This window comes from Phacochoerus africanus, chromosome 3, assembly GCF_016906955.1.
Source record: "Phacochoerus africanus isolate WHEZ1 chromosome 3, ROS_Pafr_v1, whole genome shotgun sequence".
NCBI lineage: Eukaryota > Metazoa > Chordata > Mammalia > Artiodactyla > Suidae > Phacochoerus > Phacochoerus africanus.
In genome coordinates this window covers 178064942-178086737 of record NC_062546.1, presented here as the reverse complement: position 1 = coordinate 178086737, position 21796 = coordinate 178064942, and the positions used below count along the sequence as shown (strand labels likewise).

The 21796-nt window shown below is 37.2% G+C and overlaps 1 protein-coding gene across 3 annotated transcripts in view; it reads right to left on the bottom strand.

Annotated features, from left to right (window-relative positions):
• The window catches only part of UNC80 (unc-80 homolog, NALCN channel complex subunit), a 223869-nt gene that overhangs the window by 185618 nt on the left and 16455 nt on the right, over positions 1 to 21796 (bottom strand). For all 3 annotated transcript variants that reach the window (XM_047773388.1, XM_047773387.1, XM_047773389.1), the window contains exons 6-7: positions 20519 to 20592; positions 16697 to 16836 (exon numbers count right to left, since the gene is read on the bottom strand). In XM_047773388.1, the coding sequence (XP_047629344.1) occupies positions 16697 to 16836; positions 20519 to 20592 (214 nt within the window). The remainder of the gene's footprint in view (positions 1 to 16696; positions 16837 to 20518; positions 20593 to 21796) is intronic.

The following is a 21796-nucleotide window of genomic DNA, read 5'->3' as shown; positions in this document are numbered from 1 at the left end:
AAGCAAAGGTTAACGTGACCCCCTCCTTGGGTTTGATTAAGTTGCTAGAGAGACTAACAGAGCTCAGCAAACTCATGTACTCACTAGATTTCCAGTTATAAAAGGATACAACTTAGGAACAGTCAGAGAGAGGAGATGCATAGAGTGAGGCATGGGGATAGAGCATGGAGGGTCCATGCCCTCTCCATGCTCACCACTGTCCTAGCTCTTCCACGTGGTCACTAGCCTGGAAGGCTCTCCGAACCCTCTCTCTCTCTCTCTCTCTCTTTTTTTCTTTTTAGGGCCCCACCTGTGGCATATGGAAGTTCCCAGGCTAGGGGTTGAATCAGAGCTGCAGCTGCCAGCCTACACCACAGTCACAGCAATGCCAGGACCCTGACCCACTGAGCGAGGCCAGGGATCAAACCTTTGTCCTCATGGTCATGAATCAAATTAGTGCAAAGAATACATTAGTCAATAAATAATATTGGCATAATTGACTGACTTCTCAGAAAAAATTAATTTATCCCATTTTAAATTAGCATATTTTATTCACCAAATAAAAATCAAGAAGAGTTAAGATTTAAATATAAAAATATAAAACCATAATAGTATTAGAAAAAAATTGGGTTTTTTTGTCATTTTAAATTAAAATTTTAAGTTTTTGAGTGGAGAAGAACTTTATAAAAATTTAATGGCCCCAAACTTGAAACAACACAAGTGCAAATCAGCAGGGAAGTAGATCAACAAACTGTGGTACAGCTATATGATGGAATATTATTCAGTGATAAAAAGGAGAGAACTATTCTATATTTAATAATTACGCTGAGTAAAGGAAACTGAATCAGAAAAAGAGTATGTTTTCACTGATATATAATTCTGGAAAATTGAAAACTAATCTATAGTGACAGAAAGCAGATCAATGGTTGCCTGTGAAAGAGGAAAGAGAGGGGTCAGGAAAGGGAAGAATAACAAACGGCACAAGGAAACTTTAAAGGGTGATGGGTATGTTCATTATCTTGATTGTGTTAATGTTTTCACAAGTGTATAGAACAGTACATAATAAGGCAGAGAGTGACTGGGGTTGAAACATTGGGATTTTACTTTTTTTTTTGTCTTTTTTTTAAGGGCTGAACCCTGCGGCATGTGGAGGTTCCCAGGCTAGGGGTCAAATCAGAGCTGTAGCTGCTGGCCTACACCACAGCCACAACAATGCGGGACTTGAGCTGCATCTGCCACCTACACTACAGCTCATAGCAATGCCAGATCCTTAACCCACTGAGCAAGGCCAGGGATCAAACCTGTGTCCTCACAGATGCTAGTCAGATTCATTTCCGCTGAGCAATGACAGAAATTCCCCTTAATTCTGACTTCAGTAGGTAAGTACCCATGTTACACTTTTAATGACAGTCATATAATAGACACTTTCCTTCCAATAGAAGGAAAAAAGGGGTTGGAGAAAACTGAATCAATTAGCAGACAGAGAAGAAAAGAAAAGAGAAATCAAATTAAAAAGTAGAGTATATAAAAAGCATAAAATAAAACGGAAAATATAAATCCCAAATTGCAGTTATCAAAATAAATACTAAACACATTCATGGGATAAAAGACAAGAATTGTCACATTTGATTTGAAAAACTAGGTTTAGTCACATGCTAATTACAAAACAAAATTCTAAAATTTAAAGGCACAGAAGGTTAGGAAAGGAGAGAATGGGTATAGATATGTAAATCCAACTAAAAGGGAGTTGCTGTAGCAATAATAAGAATAAACTTTGAGGCAAAAAGTAGTATTAGACATAAAAACAGTCAACATAAAGTTAAAAAGAAAAATTTAGCCTGGAAGCTACGCTAATTCTAAACATGTATATACCTAAGAAGAATATTTCCAAATACTTAAAGCAAAACCTAAGAGACCTCTAAGGAAAAACACAAAAAAATAATATTTAAGTATTAATAAAGTAAGTATTTAACATACATTTTCCAGCAATAATAAAACATATAAAGATTAGTAAGAATATAGGAGATCTGAATAATACACTTAACATTATTTTCTTGAATCTTGAAATGTTTACAAATTAAATCTCAAAAGAAACTTAAAACTTAGTATCTCACATAAACCTAGTTAGTATTCCAACCATAACTGAATTTCAAGAGAAATTAATAGCAAAAAGAAATCGAATAGCTCTAATCAGTTAGCAAATTTATTTATCTATCTATCTATTTATTTATTTTATTTGTCTTTTTGCTTTTTTCTAGGGCCGCTTCACATGGCATATGGAGGTTCCCAGGCTAGGGGTCTAATTGGAGCTGCAGCTGCCGGCCTACGCCAGAGCCACAGCAATGTGGGATCCAAGCTGCCATCTGCAACCTACACCACAGCTCATGGCAACACCGGATCCTTAACCCACTGAGCAAGGCCAGGGATGGAACCCACAACCTCATGGTTCCTAGTCGGATTCGTTAACCACTGCGCCACGACGGGAACTCCTCAGTTAGCAAATTTAGAAGTACATTTGAAACAACTTATGGGTCAAATAAACAGTTGTAATGAGAATTTTAAAAATATTACACAGAATGGTAATGACTCCATATGTGAAACCTTGTGAGATGCAGATAACACGGAACAAGAGGAACATTTAGAGGTTTACCGGCTTATATCGGGGTAAAGGAAACAGTGAAAAATAATGAAATAAGCATCTACTTCAATAGGTTAAAAAAAAAAGTAAACAAAACCCCAAGTAGTATGGAAAAAAAAGAAACATTAAATAGGAACATATATTAATATAATATTAAACAAAGATAAATAGGAGTGACAAAAGCAAATATTTCTTTGACAAAATTAATAAAAATTAATCAAGAAATGCAATAAGAGGTGTGATCAGAATACTCTCCCTGAAAAAAACAGACATAACTAGATACGGCGATGGTTTTAGAGAAAAAGGAAAACACTAGGAACAATGAGATTAAAAGTTTGAATACCTAGATGGACACATATTTATCCAACCAAAATGATTAAAAAGAAATTAAAACCTTCATATACCCACTAAGTTTAAAAAATGAATTGTGGTAGATCATATTTACTTTAAAAATATCTCAAGCCCAGAAGGTTTACAGTCAAATTTCATTCGACATTAGGGAAACAGGTATCTCTAGTTTTATATAAAGTGGTCCAAAGGCAGAAAAAGAAGGAACATTCTTTTCATGAGACTATTATAAACTGGCTACTGAAAACAGACAAAAAACAAAGGAAAATCAAAAGCCACATTCATTTATGAGCACTGATGAAAATAGTAAAGAAAATATTAACAAACTACATCCAGCAATGTACAAGTTAGATTTTCCCCAGGAATTTAAGGATGGTTTACTATTAGAAAATCTAATAAAGTAAGTTACCACTACCTAAAAAGATTATAAGGAGAACATACATGATTTCTCAACAGATGTAGAAAAGATTTTACAAAACTTATTAAAATCCACAACAAAAGTTAGAAAATACCTATAATAATAGGACAATAGGATATTGGTAGAGTCAGCAAACAGAGAGATGCAACAGAATGGAGAGACCCAAATCATACCCTTGCATATGGGGAAATCTGATATTCATTCTGTAGCAAATAACAGATCTGCAGGAAAATAACTATTTAAGAAATGGTGAGGGGAAAATGAGTTATTTAGGTGGAAAAACAAATCCCTATTTCATACCACCATATACCAAAGAAAGCCAACTTTATTTTTCGTAAAGGTTAGTAAGTATTCATTAAGAAAACAAGCAGTTTTAAAAATTGAGTAGAATAAATATGGAAATTGTGTATGTACGTTTAAGGTACACAAGGTAATCCCCTAAAGGTCATTCCATGTTGTCCTAGATGGTAGGAATTTTTTCTTTCTTGTACAAAGAAAGACAACTTTAGATGGACTAAAGTTATAGAAAAGGCAATACAGAAGAAAATTGAGAAAATACTTATGACCTAGGGTGTGAAAGAATTCTTAGAGAAGATTAACTATCCCCAACTATTTTAAGAGAGTATTGATAAATTTGACTATTTCGATTGTAAAGCTTTTATTAAAAAATTGTCTACAAAATGTAGAAGATAATTGCAATGTACTAAGCCTACAAAGGATTATTATTCTCACTAATAATGAATGCTTATAAATCAGTAAGAAAAAGACAAAATAGCTGAAAGAGGCAAAGGGTATGGAAGGAAATTTCACCAGAAGAAAATCTAAAGAGAGAATACACATAGAGAGATACTCTACTTCATCAATAATCAGGGAAATGCAGACTTGGACTGCAATGGAATATCACTTCACACCCACTAGATCCATGAGAATATAGAAGTCTGAAGACAGTAAGTATTTCTGAGAGTGTGAATACATGGGACACTCACACACTGCTGGTAAACTCTCTCAGAATGCAGTCTGGTGATACTTAGTAAATTTAATAGTGCCCTTACTTTGTGATCCAGAAATTCTACCTTAGAGAAACTCTTGCCCATGTACACAAGGAGACATGCATAAGAACGTCTATTGCAGCAATTCTGTTACAGTAAAAAGCTAGAGAACATTCTGGAAGTCAGCCAAAGGAGAATGGACAAATAAATGCTAGAATGTATATGCATTTAACAAAAAAAATTTTAGGTGTTATACGATGTAAAAGGCTGGGGTGCTTATAATGTTCTGTTTTATCTGGGTGCTGATTACTCTATTCACTTGTGAAAATATATAAAACTGACCACTTTGGTGTTGTGTATTTCTGCCTGTGTGTCTTTAGAGAATATTAGCCAACTAAGCCCTTAGACTTTATCAATATGGATTAAATATCTACTATTTACAGTCTATCCATATATATATTATATTTATATAATATATATATTTATACACATATTTTATATATCACTTTGTAATACATCATATGTTACATAAATACATAATGTAAATATTTATATATGCTATATATATATAGTTTTACACAAATGTCACATCATCCTCTGGATGATATGTTATGCTTATTCTTTCAAAATATTCTATTATTTAACTTTTCGGTATGTAATCATTTTAGTAAAAAGGCTGAGTCTTCATAAGAAGCATGAGGTTAGATTCGAAATAACCATTCCCATCCTGGAAGGGATATCGTTTGTTTGCCACCAATCCCTGCTTCCCAATCCCATTCACTCTTCACCCTTCTCTCCCTCCATGTCTAGAAAGACTGGTCTGTATAGACTCTATCAAAGGCTCCTTCCCTTGCCTCTGGTTCTAGGAGGAATGCTGCAAAAGGTGGCTCCCACATGAGATGGGAAGACAGAAGAACAATGATTTCTTTCCAAGACTCCTTCCCTCAGAGATCTGCCTGGGGCTGGCACAGTGACCTAGGGCTGATGTGACCACAGATGGTCACAGCTCTTACTAACCACTCTCTCTATAAAGTTCTCTATAGCTGCTAACTCTTTGCCCCTCAGGCTAGGAGCTTCCAGATGGTACCATCCCTGGAGTACTGCACTAGCTCTTGTGGCTGCCCTATATCCTGTCAAAACCTTTGTAAATCTCTTCTCAAATGTCCAGTCTATCAGTTGTCTCCTCCTGATACCTTACCTGGTTACATTCCCAAGCCCAGTTTGAGGGAAAATAGCAGCCTTGATTCTCATTTCTACCATTTTCCTAGGCGCCTCTCCCCACTCTTCCCTCCCACCCACCCACCCCACTCCATTTCTCTTTTTTTAAAAAAAGTATGGACTATCCCACTCCTCTCAGTCTAGCATTTATACCTAGAATAACCTATTTTTTTTTCAGTGCTGTACTCTAGGATTTATAAAGAAAAGACAAAGTATGAGGTTGGCTTGGCTACCAGCTGAGTAATTTTAGGTCCTCAAGCATTTGTGACAATCATTTGACTTATTATAATAGCCTTTTGTTTTCTTGACTAGGCTGCTGTGATGAAGGCAGGTATTAGCAGTTCAACAGAACTATTTCCATCCCCCATTGGACTAGCTATACCCTTTAGTTTTTGCCCTACACCTCTGTGTCCCCAAATATTTCTAGTTAGTAAATTAGGAACTTTCATAAATTATTTCAAATCCCTAGAGCAGTGTTCTGTATAGAGATATGCCAATGGACCACTTCTAAGAGAATTCCAGGTGGGTAGGGGAAAGGGAGCTTGTTAAAGATACAGACTCCCAAGACTTGGCCCAAACTTACTAAACCAGAATTGCTGGTGATATAACCCAGGAATCTTTATTTTCAATAAAATCTCCAGGTAATCCTCTTTTTTTCCTTATTGAACTATAGTTGATTAATAATATTGCATTAATTTCCAGTGTATAGCAAAGTGATTCAGTTTTGTACAGATATTTACATTTTTTAAGATTATTCTCTAATATAGATTATTATAAGACATTGATTATAATTCCCTGTGTCATACAGTAAATCACCATTGCTTATCTATTTTACTTTTTTATTTTTTATATTTTTTAATTTTTTCTATTATAGCTGGTTTACACTGTTCTACCATGCTTATCTATTTTAGGTAGAGTAGATTTTATCTGTTCATCCCTACACTTCTAGTTTCTCCAGGTAATTCTTAAACCTTCTTAATAAGATTAGAGGACAATTGCCCTAGAGAAACAAATAATGCATAACTTTTGTACTTTTATTTATTTATTTATTTTGCTTTTTAGGGCCACACATGGCATATGGAAGCTCCCAGGCTAGGGGTCTAATCGGAGCTATAGCTGCCGGCCTACACCACAGCCACAGCAATGCAGGATCCAAGCCGAGTCTGCGACCTACACCACAGCTCATGGCAACGCCAGATCCTTAACCCACAGAGTGAGGTCAGGGATGGAACCCTCAACCTCCTGGTTCCTAGTCAGATTCTTTTCCGCTGCACCACGACAGGAACTCCAACTTTTGTACTTTAAAAACAACATCCACAACAATTCCTATGTGGAAATACTAACTGAAAATGATATGTTGGCAGTTTTGTCCCTAAAGGTGCCAGATGACTATATTTGTCTTTATACACAAAATTTGACTGAAAGTAATTACTGCTGTACATATTGTACTGAGTCCTATAGATATTAACTGCTTCCTAGCAGATCAGTTTAGTTGATAATGAACTGTACGGCAGTAAGACGCCACTGATATACTGCTGTGGTCAGAGACTAAAAACAAGTCTGTAACTTAGGGAATCAAAATTTGTTAAGTAAAGTCACATTTCAATCGCTTAAATTTAAAGAGACTTTGAAATAACAATGAAGATAACAGGCCATTCTATAGCAAATATTATAACCTAAAGTACCTTCATTTGAAGTGTTATTCAAGTACTAGTTTATTTGGCTTAAAGTATGAGGTATACAGGGGTAAGTAGTCAATAAAAAGCAAGGATGGTCAATAATTTTTTTTTTTTTGGTCATTTAGGACAAAATCATCACACAATCAAATTGTCACTAAAAAACCAATAAAAGTCATTTTAATGAACCAATCAACCATCTACCTAATTAAAATGTGAGGAAAAAATTTATATAAGTGGATAAAGATGGTATGGGGGCAGCTCATTATATGATTTGATAGGAAAGTTCTTTTCAACTCTAATATTCTGTAAGTTATTTTGCAGAAAAAAGGAAAAATTCTTGAAAGTTTGAATAATTTTATTCTAAATGGTATATGTAAAAATAATGAAATATACTATATATATATATTTACCTGATTTTATATCTACCTGATGAGATCAAGGATGATTTTCAGTTTTTAAAAAATATTTTATACCTTTAAAATTATTCTGTAATTATCACATACTTTGATATGCATAGAATACATTTTGACAATAAAAGATTGTCAAAAAAGGTAAGAATTGTTTTACTATATTTTTCCAAGCAATTATGGCTTTAAAGATGGGAGATGCTGGTAGAGTGCACCTGAAACAGAAAAACACTTTTGAAATGACAATCTATGGAGGCAGAGAACTGCGGAAAGCAGTCCTGACCCCATGTAGTATTTAACAAAGCAGAAATTAAGCATATGCATATGGTAATTAAACATGAAATTTGACATTAATTTTAAAAAAACAACTATCTGTTCACTGATTGCAGAGTTCATGGAAGAGGGATGTTTGGTTCAGTCAAGGTCAGGGCAAAAGAGATGCTGAATTGGATTTCTTTGATATAAGTAGACAGCTCTTATTCCTAGGATATTTGCAGTGTTTTGTTATTAAAGTTCTCTTTATTTCTGATGAATACATGAACTCTTCCAAAGAAGAAACATTAACATTAGCAATTTCTAAAAGGTCTACCTTGTGTAACATTTCCATGGCAACCAGCCACTGCAGCTAGGCAGAGAGAAGACATAATTCATTTTCCTAAAGTATCACTGATTCATATCTAATTCACACATGTAGGTGTGTGTGGGCTATGGGTGACTGTGTGTGTACACGTGTCAGTGAATGCATATGTACAGAGATGATTGAGAGTGGCAATATCAGAGAAGGGGAAAAACAAAGTCCTTCTACAAAGAGGAAACCTTGGACATCACAGTTGGCTTTGTTTTTTCTTTATAGGCGAATCAGAATACAGCCATTAACACTGAATTTTATCAGAGGAAAAAAAGATTTGCTATTTATACTTGCAAATTTCAAGTGCTTACTATGATTGAGAAAATGATATAAGAAATATAATTTCCTGGGTATTTTATGATGCCCATATTTCACCCTAATATTATTTTCATAATTTTCTGAAGTCAGGCAGAAGCATAATATTTGAGGTAAGAAATCACTTACGTTTAAACTCTTTGGAATTTGTGTAGAACAGAATTAGTGAAGAAGGAATATGAAGATACTTAATTAATACAAAGAAATGTAGATATATAGTCCTCACAATTATCATATATAAAATGATGTACCATTATCATGATTATTGTTTGTTGTAATCTAAAATAGCCCCCAATGATCCCTGCCTCTTGGTACACACGCCCTTGCACAGTCTCCTCTCACGTTGTATTAGGGTTGGTTGGTATGATACATAGAATATGGCAGAAGTGATGGTGTGTCACTACAGTGATTAGGTTATAAAAGACACTGCATGGATAAAGACGACATGGAAGATACATATATAATGGAATATTGCTCAGACATAAAAAAGAATGAAATAATGCCATTGGCAGCAACAGGGATGCACCTAGAGATGATCATACTAGTGAAGTTAGTGAAAGACAAACATCATATGCTATCACTTATATATGAAATATTAAAAAAAGTATACAAATGAACTTATTTGTAGAGCAGAAACAGACTCACAGATTTGAAAACAAACTTATGGTTACCAATGGACTAGGGTTTGGGATTATCATATGCACCCTGAGGTATATGGAATGAATGGCCAATGGGGACCTGCTGTATAGCATGGAGAACTCTACCCAGTATTCTGTGATAATCTATGGGGGAAAAGAATCTGAAAGAGAATAGATGTGTGTACATATATAACTGAATCACCTATTGTACATCAGAAATTATCACAACACTGTAAATAAACTATACTTCAATAAAACTTTTGAAAATGAAAAAAAGAAAAGATACTGAAGCAGAGTTCCTGCTGTGGCTCATTGGGTTAAGAATCAGATGGCAGTGGCTTGGATCACTGCAGAAGTATAGGTTTCATCCCTGGCCTGGCTCAGTGGATTAAAGGATCTAGGTTGCAGCTATGGCTTATATCCGGTCCCTGGCCCAGGAACTTCTGTATGCCATAGGTGTGGCCATATAAGAAAAAGAAAAAGACACTGAAGCTTCTAATTATTTCTATTAGGTTATAATAGAAGTAGGCAATAAAGCTTCCATCTTGGTGCCTCATTCTCTTTCTTGGATAATCTGATTTGGGGAAGCCAGCTGCCGGGTCATGAGGAGCCCCATGAAGAGGGCTAGATGTTGACGAACTGAACCCTTTGGTCAACAGCCACATAAGTGACTGTGAAAGCTGACTCTCTAGCCCATTCAAGCCTTTAGATGACTGCTGCTGGTCCTCAGAAATTATGTGAGATAATATATGTCTTTCCTTTAAAGCTGCTGATAAATTTGAGTCATTTTTGTATACCAATTTTTAGCTAATACAGATTTTGGTGCCAAATTAAGCATGAAAGAGAAGTAGCAAGGGAGACGTGGGAAAGGGTAAGCTTGGGCACGATTGTGAAGACTTACTTATGTTGGCTAAAGAGTCTGAAATGTATCCTAAAAACTATGGGTGAAAATTTTTTAGAAAGGGAATAGAATGATCAGACATGCATTTTTAAAAATCACCTTTGTAATATTACATAGGTAACAGACTAGAAAGAGGCAACACTGAATGTGGCGATACCAGTCACGATCTCTTGCAGAAATTGAAGGAAGAGAATGATGAGGGTCTGAACTAAGGCAGGGATTATGAGGTTGGAGAGGAGAGGATTTGAGTGATATTAAGAAAGTAGGATGTAAAGGACTTGGGGTGGAGGAAATCTCATATTTTTGACTGGGATGTCTGGGTTGATAGTGGTACCATCTAATGAATTAGGGAACACAGGAGAATGCATTTGGTTTTAGACAGGCTGAGTCTGAGGTACCTGGGAGGAACAGGAAGAGCTTCCTATTAGTCTCTTAATTACCTGGGTTTGGAGCATCGAAGAGTTGTCTAGATTGGATATTCAGGTTTGAGAGTCATCGGCTTATAACTAGTGATTGAAACTATGGCAGCGAATAAAACCAGTCAGAGGGAGAATGTGAGAGGAGAGGGAACATGAGCAGGAAGAGGAGGGCCACAGGAGAGAAGTGAAAGAAAAGTCTGTAAAGATCCAGTTCGAGAGGTAAGGGGAAAAAAAAAAGTAAAACGTGAAAAAAAAAATCAAGGAGGAAGTGTCAGGAAGGGCAGAGTGGCCACCAGGGCTAAAGGGCTACAAATTTCAGTTAGATAAAGACCAAATAAGGGCTGAATTTCACTTGGGAGAGGTCAGGAGAAGGAGATCCTATACAATTGTTGCTGAAAATGGCTAATTATGTCAGCCACAACACTTCCTTTTTTGATGAGGGATCAAGAAGAAAAGAGGCTTCTACAAAAACATAATTAAGGAGATGGTAGGTTGCTATAGGAACTCCACTGTGATCCTCCTAAGGACCTGTCTTCTCATGGGAGAGTAGTGAAGAGTGTGGACCATGACAGTGTCTAGATTGGGCTCAAATCTAGCTCCTCCACTTCCTAGCTGTGTGTCCTTGAGTGAATCAGTTCATCTCCCTATGCTTCAGTTCTTCATTTAAAGGAAGAACAATGTCCCCTTTGCATGGCTGTTGTGAAAACTCCTTAAACGCATTGGCTTATTCAGTACCCTTCACTAAGGCCACACACCAGGCATTAGATAGAGCAAGGAATAGAAGAGACGTGGTCCCTCTGCTCATGGATTGGACAGTCTAATGAAGGAGACAGCTATCAGACAAATCATTACATAAGTCTTTAGATTATGACTGCCATTTGTACCATAAGAAAAAACAAGGGGTTCTGTGACTGTATTCAACATCTGCCAAAGCCTCTTGAGGAAGTAAGGGAATGATATTTAAATTGAGTCTTGAAGAATGAAGAGCTGGTTAAGCAAAGAGAGATGGAAAAATCATCTGGGCAGATGGAATAACATCCTCCAAATCTCAGAGCTAAGAGGAAGCAGGATGCAGGTGAGGGACTCAGAAAACACTGGAGTTTAGTGATGGGGTGTTTAGTGATTACACAATGTTAGAACTAGATAGCAGGCAGATAATGTGGAGCCTTGGATATTTTAAAGACTTTGATTTTTATCTTGATAGCAGTGGGAAGCCATTGAAAGAGGTTAACTATAAATAATGTCATGGTTAATTTTTTAATGACTCTTTATGTCCTATATCAGGTGGTGACAAGAGTGACTGAGATTAATAAGCAGGCTGTTGCAATACTCCAGGCAGGAGGTGATGAGTGGCTTGGACAACGGTGGTGGACATCCAGATAGGTAGAAGTAAGCAGATTCAGAATATTTTTATATATGATTTTTCTTAGCCTTCCTTGCATTATAAATTTAACAATGACTTGGAGTTGCTCAAGTCCAAAATCTAAGTTAGGCTTAATTTTGTTCTTTTTGTTTGTTTTTAAGGCCACACCTGCAGCATATGGAGGTTCCCAGGCTAGGGGTTGAATCAGAGCTACAGCTGTCAGCCTATGCCACACCACATGGGATCCAAGCCACGTATGCAACATACTCTACAACTCACAGTAACGCCGGATCCTTAACCCACTGAGTGAGGCGGGGGATCAAACCTGCATCCTTATGGAACCTAGTTGGGTTCGTTAACTGCTGAGCCACAAAGGGAACTCCCTTAATTTTGTTCTTTTTCTCACTCCCCAAACCCCAGTCATGTCAGCTCTACTTTAAATATATTCCAATTCCAACCTCATCTCAGCATTTCCAGCCCTACTACCACCATCCTAACCAAGCCATACCCTCTCTCACCTGGACCTCAGCAAGTATCTCCGTGTCTATTTTTGCCTTCCCAGTCTATTTTTGTAAACTATCTGGAGTGATCTTTTAAAAATATAACACAGTTAATGTCACTCCGCTGCTCAAACAACTCTAATGACTTTTCATCACACCTGGAACAAAATTCAAACTTCTTACCATGGCCTCCTGATGCTTTAATAATCTGACCCCTAATAACCTCTCTGATTTGATTCCTTATACGTGACCCTCCTGCTCATCACTAGGCCCTGGTTACACTGGCCTTCCTTCTGTTCCCATAACACACTGATCTTATTCTCATTTCGGAGACTTTAGACTTGTTCCCTTTGCCTGGATATGTCTTCCTGAGGCTGTCTCCATCTCATTTGGGTCTCTGAAAAAAAGCCCATCTCCCACCCTTTTGCTTTGCCTTCATCTTCATAGAGTAACTTGAAAACAGCTTTCTTTATTCATGCATTTACTCTTTTATCTCTCTCTTTAGAAATGAACCCTTTGAATATAAGAACATTGACAATGATACAACCCTAGTGTCTCAAATACACTTAAAAGATAGAAATGAAAGAATGCATGAAAATTTAGATAAAACTGTGATTGTAAAGAGCCTACTACTGTTTTTCAGTTTGTTTTGGTTTTGTTTTTTTTGTTTTTTTTGTTTTTGTTTTTGTTTTTTTGCACAGGGAAGATGTCTAATAACAGGTAGTTCTTACTGTTAATATCTTTCTTTTTTTTGTCCTTTTCTAGGGCTGCACCAATGGCACATGGAGGTTCCCAGGCTAGGGGTCCAATAGGAGCTGTAGCCACCGGCCTACACCAACGTAGGATCCTAGCTGTGTCTGCAACCTACACCACAGCTCATGGCAATGCCAGATCCTTAACCCACTGAGCAAGGCCAGGGATCGAACGTGCAACCTCATGGTTCCTAGTCAGATTCACTAACCACCGAGCCACGATGGAAATGCTTTTTTTATTTTTTATTTTTAGTTCTGTTAATATCTTAAAATTTGTGTTGTAAGGAACTTCCTTTCCCCCAAATATGATTAAATTACACCCTTGATAACTTTATTAGAGAGTTGTTATCACCAGATAAAATAGGAGCCTTGGTTTGTGGAGGGGTCATCATGATGGCAACTTTTGAATAAGTGAAAACACTAATGTGAAAAGAATTTATACACATTCAAAAGGACTGTGGTGGACACACTTAGGGAAGCCACCCCTGTTTCCCACCTGATAAAGGTCACACCCTTTATAATCTTCTTCTTTTGAGTATGGGCAGGGCATTTGACTTTCTTATAAACTACAGAATAGTGCAAAGGTGATGGGATGTCACTTTTGTAATTAGATTATTTTATAAAGTGGACTAGAATCTGAGAGGATTTCTCTCCCTTGCTGGTTTTGAAGAAATAAAACCAGGGCTGGTTTTGCCATGTTGTGAGGTAGCCTGTGGAGAGGGCCACACAGCAATCAACTGTCAGCAGCCTCTAGGAACTGAGCACAGCCCCCAAACAAGGGTCAGCCAGGAAACCGGCCTCAGTCCTACACCCTTTAGGAACAAATTCTGCCAACACCCTAAAAAAGCCTGTAAGTGGATCTTTCCCCTGTCAAGCCAGTTGAGGACACTGTAGCCCATCCTGACATTGGATTCCAGTTTGGTAAAACCTTGAAGAAGAGAGTTCAGCTAAATTGTGCCTAGAATTCTAACAGACAGAAGTTGTGAAATAATGTGTATTGTTTTTCATCCAGTAAGTTTGTTGTAATTTGTTACACAGAAATACAAAACTAATACAAGAACCATAGACAGAAGTTACAGAAAAGTAAAATTTGGTCAAATATCAAAAGGACAGGCCACTGAATAGAGTTATCTAAAGATGAAATGAGTCACATCTGACAGTACCAACTTCCTCCTGGTTGAAAGTACCAAGTGGTTAAAACATGGTTATTGTATTAGCAAGGAGACAGGAGATGGGATTGGTTATCCTTACTGGGTTCCTGGCACATGAAACATGATACAATTTTTTATTTTTACTTTTTATTTTTTTGTCTTTTTGCCTTTTCCAGGGCCACTCCCACTGCATATGGAGGTTCCCAGGCTAGGGGTCGAATCGGAGACATAGCTGCCGGTCTGCACCAGAGCCACAGCAACATGGGATCCGAGCCACATCTGTGACCCACACCACAGCTCACGGCAACGCCGGATCCTTAAACCACTGAGCAATGCCAGGGACCGAACCCACAACCTCATGGTTCCTAGTCGGATTCGTTAACCACTGCGCCACGACAGGAACTCCAAAACATGATAAAATTTTAAGTATGCATCATCAGCACTTGGCCTGGTGCAGTAAATCATGTGGATAAATATAAACAACCCCTGTTTATACAACTAAAGCTGCTGTCAAAATTTTACATTCCCAGCCAACAAAAGATCACTCAACTGAGCCACTTGCTTTTAAAGTCCAAACTAAAGATGAAAAGATAAATTATTTCCGTATTTTTTTTAAAGCACAACACATAGTGTTTTGGTTAAAAAAAGCAATTATATTCATTGGGCTTCATGCTTTCAACAATTCTAAGAAATCTTTAAAAAAAAAAAAAACGCAAAAATCAAAACACTACACCCATGTGGCCTGATTCTGGTGCCATTTCAAAACTGTCAAATGAAAAGGCAAGTTAATACTGAGAGGAAATATCTACGAATTTTCTTTCTAGAGTGGGGGGTAGTATAAGGACTTGTACCCAGAATACATAAAACCCCTTACAATTCAATAATTAGAAGACAACCCAGTTAAAACATGTGTAAAAGATTTGAATAGATATTTCACCAAAGAAGATATTCAAATAGTTAATAAAGCTAAAAATATACTTAACATCATTAGTCATTAAGGAAAAGTAAACTAAAACCACAATCAGATCCCACATCACACCCACTACAGTGGCTATAATAACAAGACAGTAACAAGCTCTGCCAAGGATATAGAGAAAAATGAACCCTCATACGTTTCTGGTGGGAATATAAAATGGGACAGCCATTTTGCAAAACAGCTTGATAGTTCTTAAAAAAATTAAACATAAATTACCATACAGCCCAGCAACTCCAATTCTAGGTATTTGTCCAACAGAATTAAAAAAGCATTTGCCTATCCAAAAACTTGTATGTGAATGTTCATTCATAATAGACAAAAAAGTAAAAACAGTTCATTGATCAACTGATAGATCAAAGGTGATACATCCATACAATAAAATAGTATTTAGCAATAAAAAGGAATGAGCTATTTGTACATGCTATGATCTAAAACACTATGCTAAATGAAAGAAGTCAGTTGCAAAAGACCACAGATGGTACGATTCCATCAATTTGAAGTATCTAGAACCGCAACTACATAGGATCAGGGCATGGGAACGGGAGTGTCTGAAACGGACAGAGAGGATGTTTTGGGGGTGATGGAAATGTTCTGACATTGAATTCTGTTGATAGTTGTATAATTATCTAAATTTGCTAAAAATCCTTAAATTGTACACTTAAAATGAGTGAATCGTATGGTATGTAAAGTATACTTCAAAAAACTATTTTAAAAATACCTCCTTTAGAATACTACCTACTAGAGAGTAACCTCATTTGAGAACAGGGATATTCAAATGGTCTCAGGGACTCACCCTTTCTAGGTGGAGTTTAAAGATACGGAACAAGGCAACTTCGAGGCTCTAGGCCTTCATAATTTCACAGGGGAGAAGGAAGAAGTGGATTTATGTTCGTCCCTAGGGAAGGCATTGGGAAGCAAATTCACTCTGTACACAAGCTAACAGGGGCAGCCTTGGAATGTCTGCAAAGAACAGACTTTTGAATTCCCTGTAAGTACTTTAGAAGTTCGCAGTTTTAATCCAAGGTTCTGCTGGTATAAACTATTTTTACACATTAAAGAAGATCCTTTCACATCCCTGCAACATCATCTTTTGATAGCATCATTTGAGTTCCCGCATTTAATTATTTAAGATATTATCCAATTCAGACATCTCATTAAATCAGACCTGTCTTCCCACTTCCACCCAAGTATGCTTAAATGAGAGCTATTCATAGCTCATTTCTGGAATTACTAATCTAATTATTATCTGACCGAGATTATGTATACATATATCATGCACTTACACATTTAAAGGAACAGAGGCTATAGAAGCAGCTAGAAATGCTTATTTGGGGGAACTAGAGATACATTTTTGTCCATAACATTGCCATCATGTACCTGGAATGCGACGGTCCCCTTTCCTGGGAAGTTTGGGAGGACAGACTTCCATCAAAGGAGTTTCCTCGGTGGCAGCCTGAAATGGTGGCCTTGGGTGAGATGGAATCTGACTGGAATGTTTCACAGACCACCTGGAGTCCCTTTTAGGGGTGGAGACAGAAGAATGGTATTATTGCTGCTGTTGTTGTTTTTCCCTTCAGGCATATCTTCTAGAATTATCTATCATATTACACATAGTGTTTTTTAAATTAAAATTTTTGCAGCATAAATATAATGCCATAGACAAAGGGATTTTGCCTGCATCTAAGAGGGAATGGAAACAGGTTTCTAGAGAGCCCCTGTGTCATTCTAAGTATTAGGCTAAGTTCTTCCACATCCTTTATTTCATTTTGCCCTTGATTCGTTTTCATCTCTGTACCCAGTAACTAGAGAAGAGCTTCAAACGAACAATTCATCACAGATACGCCAATATAGAAGTGAACGGAATGGAAGCATGAGGCAGAAACTAAGGGTCAGGTTAGAAAGAGCTCATCAAATCAAAGCCAAACATGAGAATGAAAGCACAAAGTTCAGGTTTTTTCCATTACTCATCAGAGGGGGGATGTAATACATTTTTTCCAGTTGGATGCAATGACCTTTGCAAATACAAATTCAGTCAATCTCTTACAGAGCTGCTTATTTTAATTACATTTAGTTGATAGATGTAATTCTGCCTAGGTAATGTGAAATATCTTTTCATTGCTGTAACAGATAAAATTCTTTGCTAAAGGATAAAAACCCATAACATTTTAGCCCTTATAATTTGTTTTCATATGTAAAATAAAAAAGCACTGTTCAACCACCGTGTATAGAAAGACAGATATAGCTAGAAATTTAATGCTGTAAGTCTTCCGAATTTGACCAAAGAATTCTTTAGCATGAAACATACTATGTATGTTTCATGTTAGATGTTTAGGAGATTTACAAAAAATATTGGATGAACCTAAACCTTGAAATCAAGAGCTTAGAGTTAAGTTTTAAAACAGGTAAATACAGGTTACAGTAGCACATCAAATAGAAGTATAATGCAAGCCACAACTAGGAGACACATATGTTAATAGTGAAAAGAAATAGTAAAAATTAAATTTAATAATATATTCTGTTTAATCCCAAGTTATCATTTCAACATGTCATCAGTATAAATATTATAAATAAGATATTTATAATTTTTTCATACAAAGTTTTTGAAGTCTAGTGTTCACTTTATACTTAACACCACCAATCCAGGCTACTCAATCAATTCAAACTAACCATATTACAAGTGCTCAATAGCCAAACGGGCCTGGTGGCTATCCTACTGACAGTGTAGGTTTAGAGTAATTAGAAAGAGCTCATGGGGAGTCAAGGTCTATATTGGTCCCTAAAAGAAAGATACAATTTAAACAGGCAACAGGGAGGAAAGAATGTTCCAGGAAGAGGAAAGAGTCTGAGCCAAGACGCCAAGGCTGAAATTGCATGCACTGCATATGGGGCACAGTGCTTAACCAACAGAAGGGGTAATCAGGGTCACTTAAGAAGGGGATGCCAAGTGGTGGAAGGCACAGAGAGCCAGGGGGAAGAGTCTGGTCTTGAGGTGATGGTTGATGGGATTCACTAAGGGTTCCTAAGGAGGAAGTGATGAAAAGACAGTGCCTTGGATACAGGGAACCACTGCAGAATGACACGTTAATAAATAAATGATGCCTTAGGAAGATTAGACAGGCATTTTGTTTTTGTTTTTTGTTTTGGTCTTTTCTAGGGCCACTCCCTCAGCACATGGAGGTTCCCAGGCCAGGGGTCGAATTGGAGCTATAGCCGCTGGCCTACACCACGGCTCATGGCAACGCCAGATCCTTAACCCACCGAGCAAGGCCAGGGATCGAACCTACAACCTCGTGGTTCCTAGTCGGGTTCGTTAACCAGTGCGCCACAATGGGAACTCCAAGCATTTTTTTCTTTTTAGAGCCTCACCCGCAGCATATGGAAGTTCCCAGGCCAGGGGTCGGATCAGAGCTTCCGCTACCGGCCTATGCCACAGCCATAGCAGCACTAGATCCTTAACCCACTAAGCAACACCAGGGATAGAAGCGCATCCTCACAGAGACCACAGACAATGCAGGGTCCTTAACCTGCTGAGCTGCAATGGGAACTCCCCAGGCAGGCATTATTAATTGATTTTTAGGCTAAGTGAGGGAGGCTAAAGGGAGAAAATCCAACAGGTGGTTCCAGCTGTAGTCTAGTTATGAGGACTTTTAGAAGGGAACAGTGGACACAGAGAATAAAGAGCACATCTGAGCAACATGACAAAGAGAAAACAACATGACTCAGCAAAAAATCAAATCAGAGGATTAAAGAGACTGAAATATGAAATTTACATATTTCACTGTATCTAAGATGTCTTCAGTTATTGATACACCATTATCTTACATACAATTAAGAAAAGATCTTGTTAATTAAATTAGAACACTTCTTATCAGTGAGGACTTTTAATTTTATAATATATATCCTAAACTTATTTATGCAGAACTTTGGATTATATATTCATCCCATGCAAATGAAAAAAGGAAAATATAAGTGAAGTAGATTGGTGTAGGTATTCCTAAAATTTTTCACATTTTGAAATTTCAACTCAGAACTATTGATATATATTTTTCCACGGAATAACTTCCTCTGTGTCAAGCGTGTTCTTTCTTTCTTTTTCTTTTTTTGCTTTTTAGGGCTGTACCCAATATATATGGAAGTTCCCAGGCTAGGGGTTGAATCAGAGCTCAACACCACAGCCATAGCAATGTGGGATCTGGGCTGCTGCTGCAGCCTACACAGCGATCACAGAAACTCTGGATCTTTAACCCGCTGAGTGAGGCCAGGGATCAAACCTGCATCCTCATGGATACAAGACGGGCTCATAACACACCGAATCACAATGGGAATTCTAAGAGGATAATTTCTTAATAGAGCACTTCACTATTCCCCTCTGACATATTCTTCTAAGCCGCTGACCCTGATTCAGCAAACCTAGATGCTGAAAATGACCAAATTTATGCTGCACAAGAATAACAATCATATCACAGCTTCTGCCAGACTGGGAAGATTTTAAGAGGCCAAAGATCATGAAATATACTAGATTCCAAATATGTTAAAGTGAAAAAATGTACATCTTAAAATAGATGAAATAACAGCCTCTAAATCAGTGTCTATACTTAGCACTCACTCTGTAAAGAGAAGAGGTACTAGGATTCCAAAATTTCCAGTTTGAGGGTAAAAAGGATGATGATACTCCTGGCAGTAATGCATGAGTTGAAAAGAGGGGATCCAATTTTGGCTGGAAAGAGCAAGTTGGATTTTGCACATATTGAACTGGAAGTAAAAGCAGGTCATTTAACAACATATTAAATTCATGACACTATACATTTCTATGTGGCTTTGAACTACCCTAGCCTTCATTTCTTTCTTTTCTGATGAATTTACACTGTTATATTGTGTTATTATGCATCTTTTGTTTTATGAGGATTAGTCTTGATTCCTCATTAAACTTTACTTAAGGGGTAGGACTATATCTTAAGCCTCCTTTCCTCCTGCCCTGTTATAGTAATATTGCACCTATATTAGGGTTGCCTAGCAAATATTAGGGGGTTCAATAATTGAGAATGAGATGATATTTTGGTTAACATGGGGTGAATAATGATAACTAACATTTATTGAATGTTACATGCTAGCCATTGAGATAAAGCACTAGTCATGTCTTAACCTTCGTATAACGCTATGTCCAAAGAATGACCACCTTTCTTCTTATAACACACTCACCTCTCGGTGTCTTGTGTCTGGATTTGGTGATTCACAGGTCTGACTCTGACTGTTGATAGGAGAGCTTCTCTTAGCTGCAAAGATGGATAAAATGTCACCACAAATTGTATAAGATTATATAAGTTATATGAAGTATTTTATTTCCTAAGTTCATTTCAAGTCAAACACCCATCTTAATAGATGGTTGAAACCTTGAAAGAAGATATCTACTGGCATACATCATAAGAGAAATCAAAGAATTGATTAAAAAATCTTAGCATTTCTAGGTTATCAGTGTAGATTTCTTCATCGATTCAGTCCAACTCAGTAGGTTAAAGTGATAAAAAACTGGTCATACTAAGAATTATAATAGGTAACATCCACCTGATGCCTAATATCTGTCAAGTCCTGTTCTAAGCATTTCACATCTATCAACTCATTTAACACTTACAATAACTTCATAATACCTCACAGTATATTCCTAGACCCATTTTACAGATGAAGACACTGAGGAACAGGCAATTTAACTTGCCCAAGGTCACCTACCTTTACATGAAGGTTCCAGCTCTACCCTTTACTGACCACATTAAGCTGCCCCTAAGGTGCTTTATTGACCACGTTAAGCTGCACCTAAGGTAAGATTCAAATCAGTCCCATCTTTACCAGAGGATCGGTAGCAATGAGAAGTGGAGATGACATGCCCCACTTGAACTGGAGAAAACTGGAGCTGAGAGACAAAGTGATTTACCCGATCACAAAACAAGAGACCAGGGGAGTGTCCCCACGTGCCATTGTTTTACTTCTGGCCATGCTGTCACGGTGGAGTATAATTTCCCTTCAGATGCTGGGTACCATTTCAAGTCTACAGGCATAGAGCAGAGGGTTATTTTGAGAAGCAAAGGGAGGGGGCAATTGAATAGCTCAGGTGCTTTCATGGAGAGACAGGATTCCCGAGTTTTTATACATGTGTTAAATAATTGCCTTTGTCTTAATCAGAGAAAGAGAGAGGGAGGAAGAGAGAGAGAGCCTTAATTTGAAGTGGTTTCTCCATTTATAAAGTACAGTGCTAGAACTTAATTTTTTCAATTAAATTTCTTTAACCAATAGAAAGATATGGTTTTTTTTTCTCTAATAGCTCTGTTCTACTGCAGCATATTTAATTTCTTCAGTCTTATTTCTATTATTTTTAGTTTTTTTAACCTTGAACATCTGTCTTCACTCTCAGATTGTTTTAAACCAAGGAAATTAACCTCATTCCATCCATGGATTCTGAAGTAGATCACTTCTGACTGTGACATC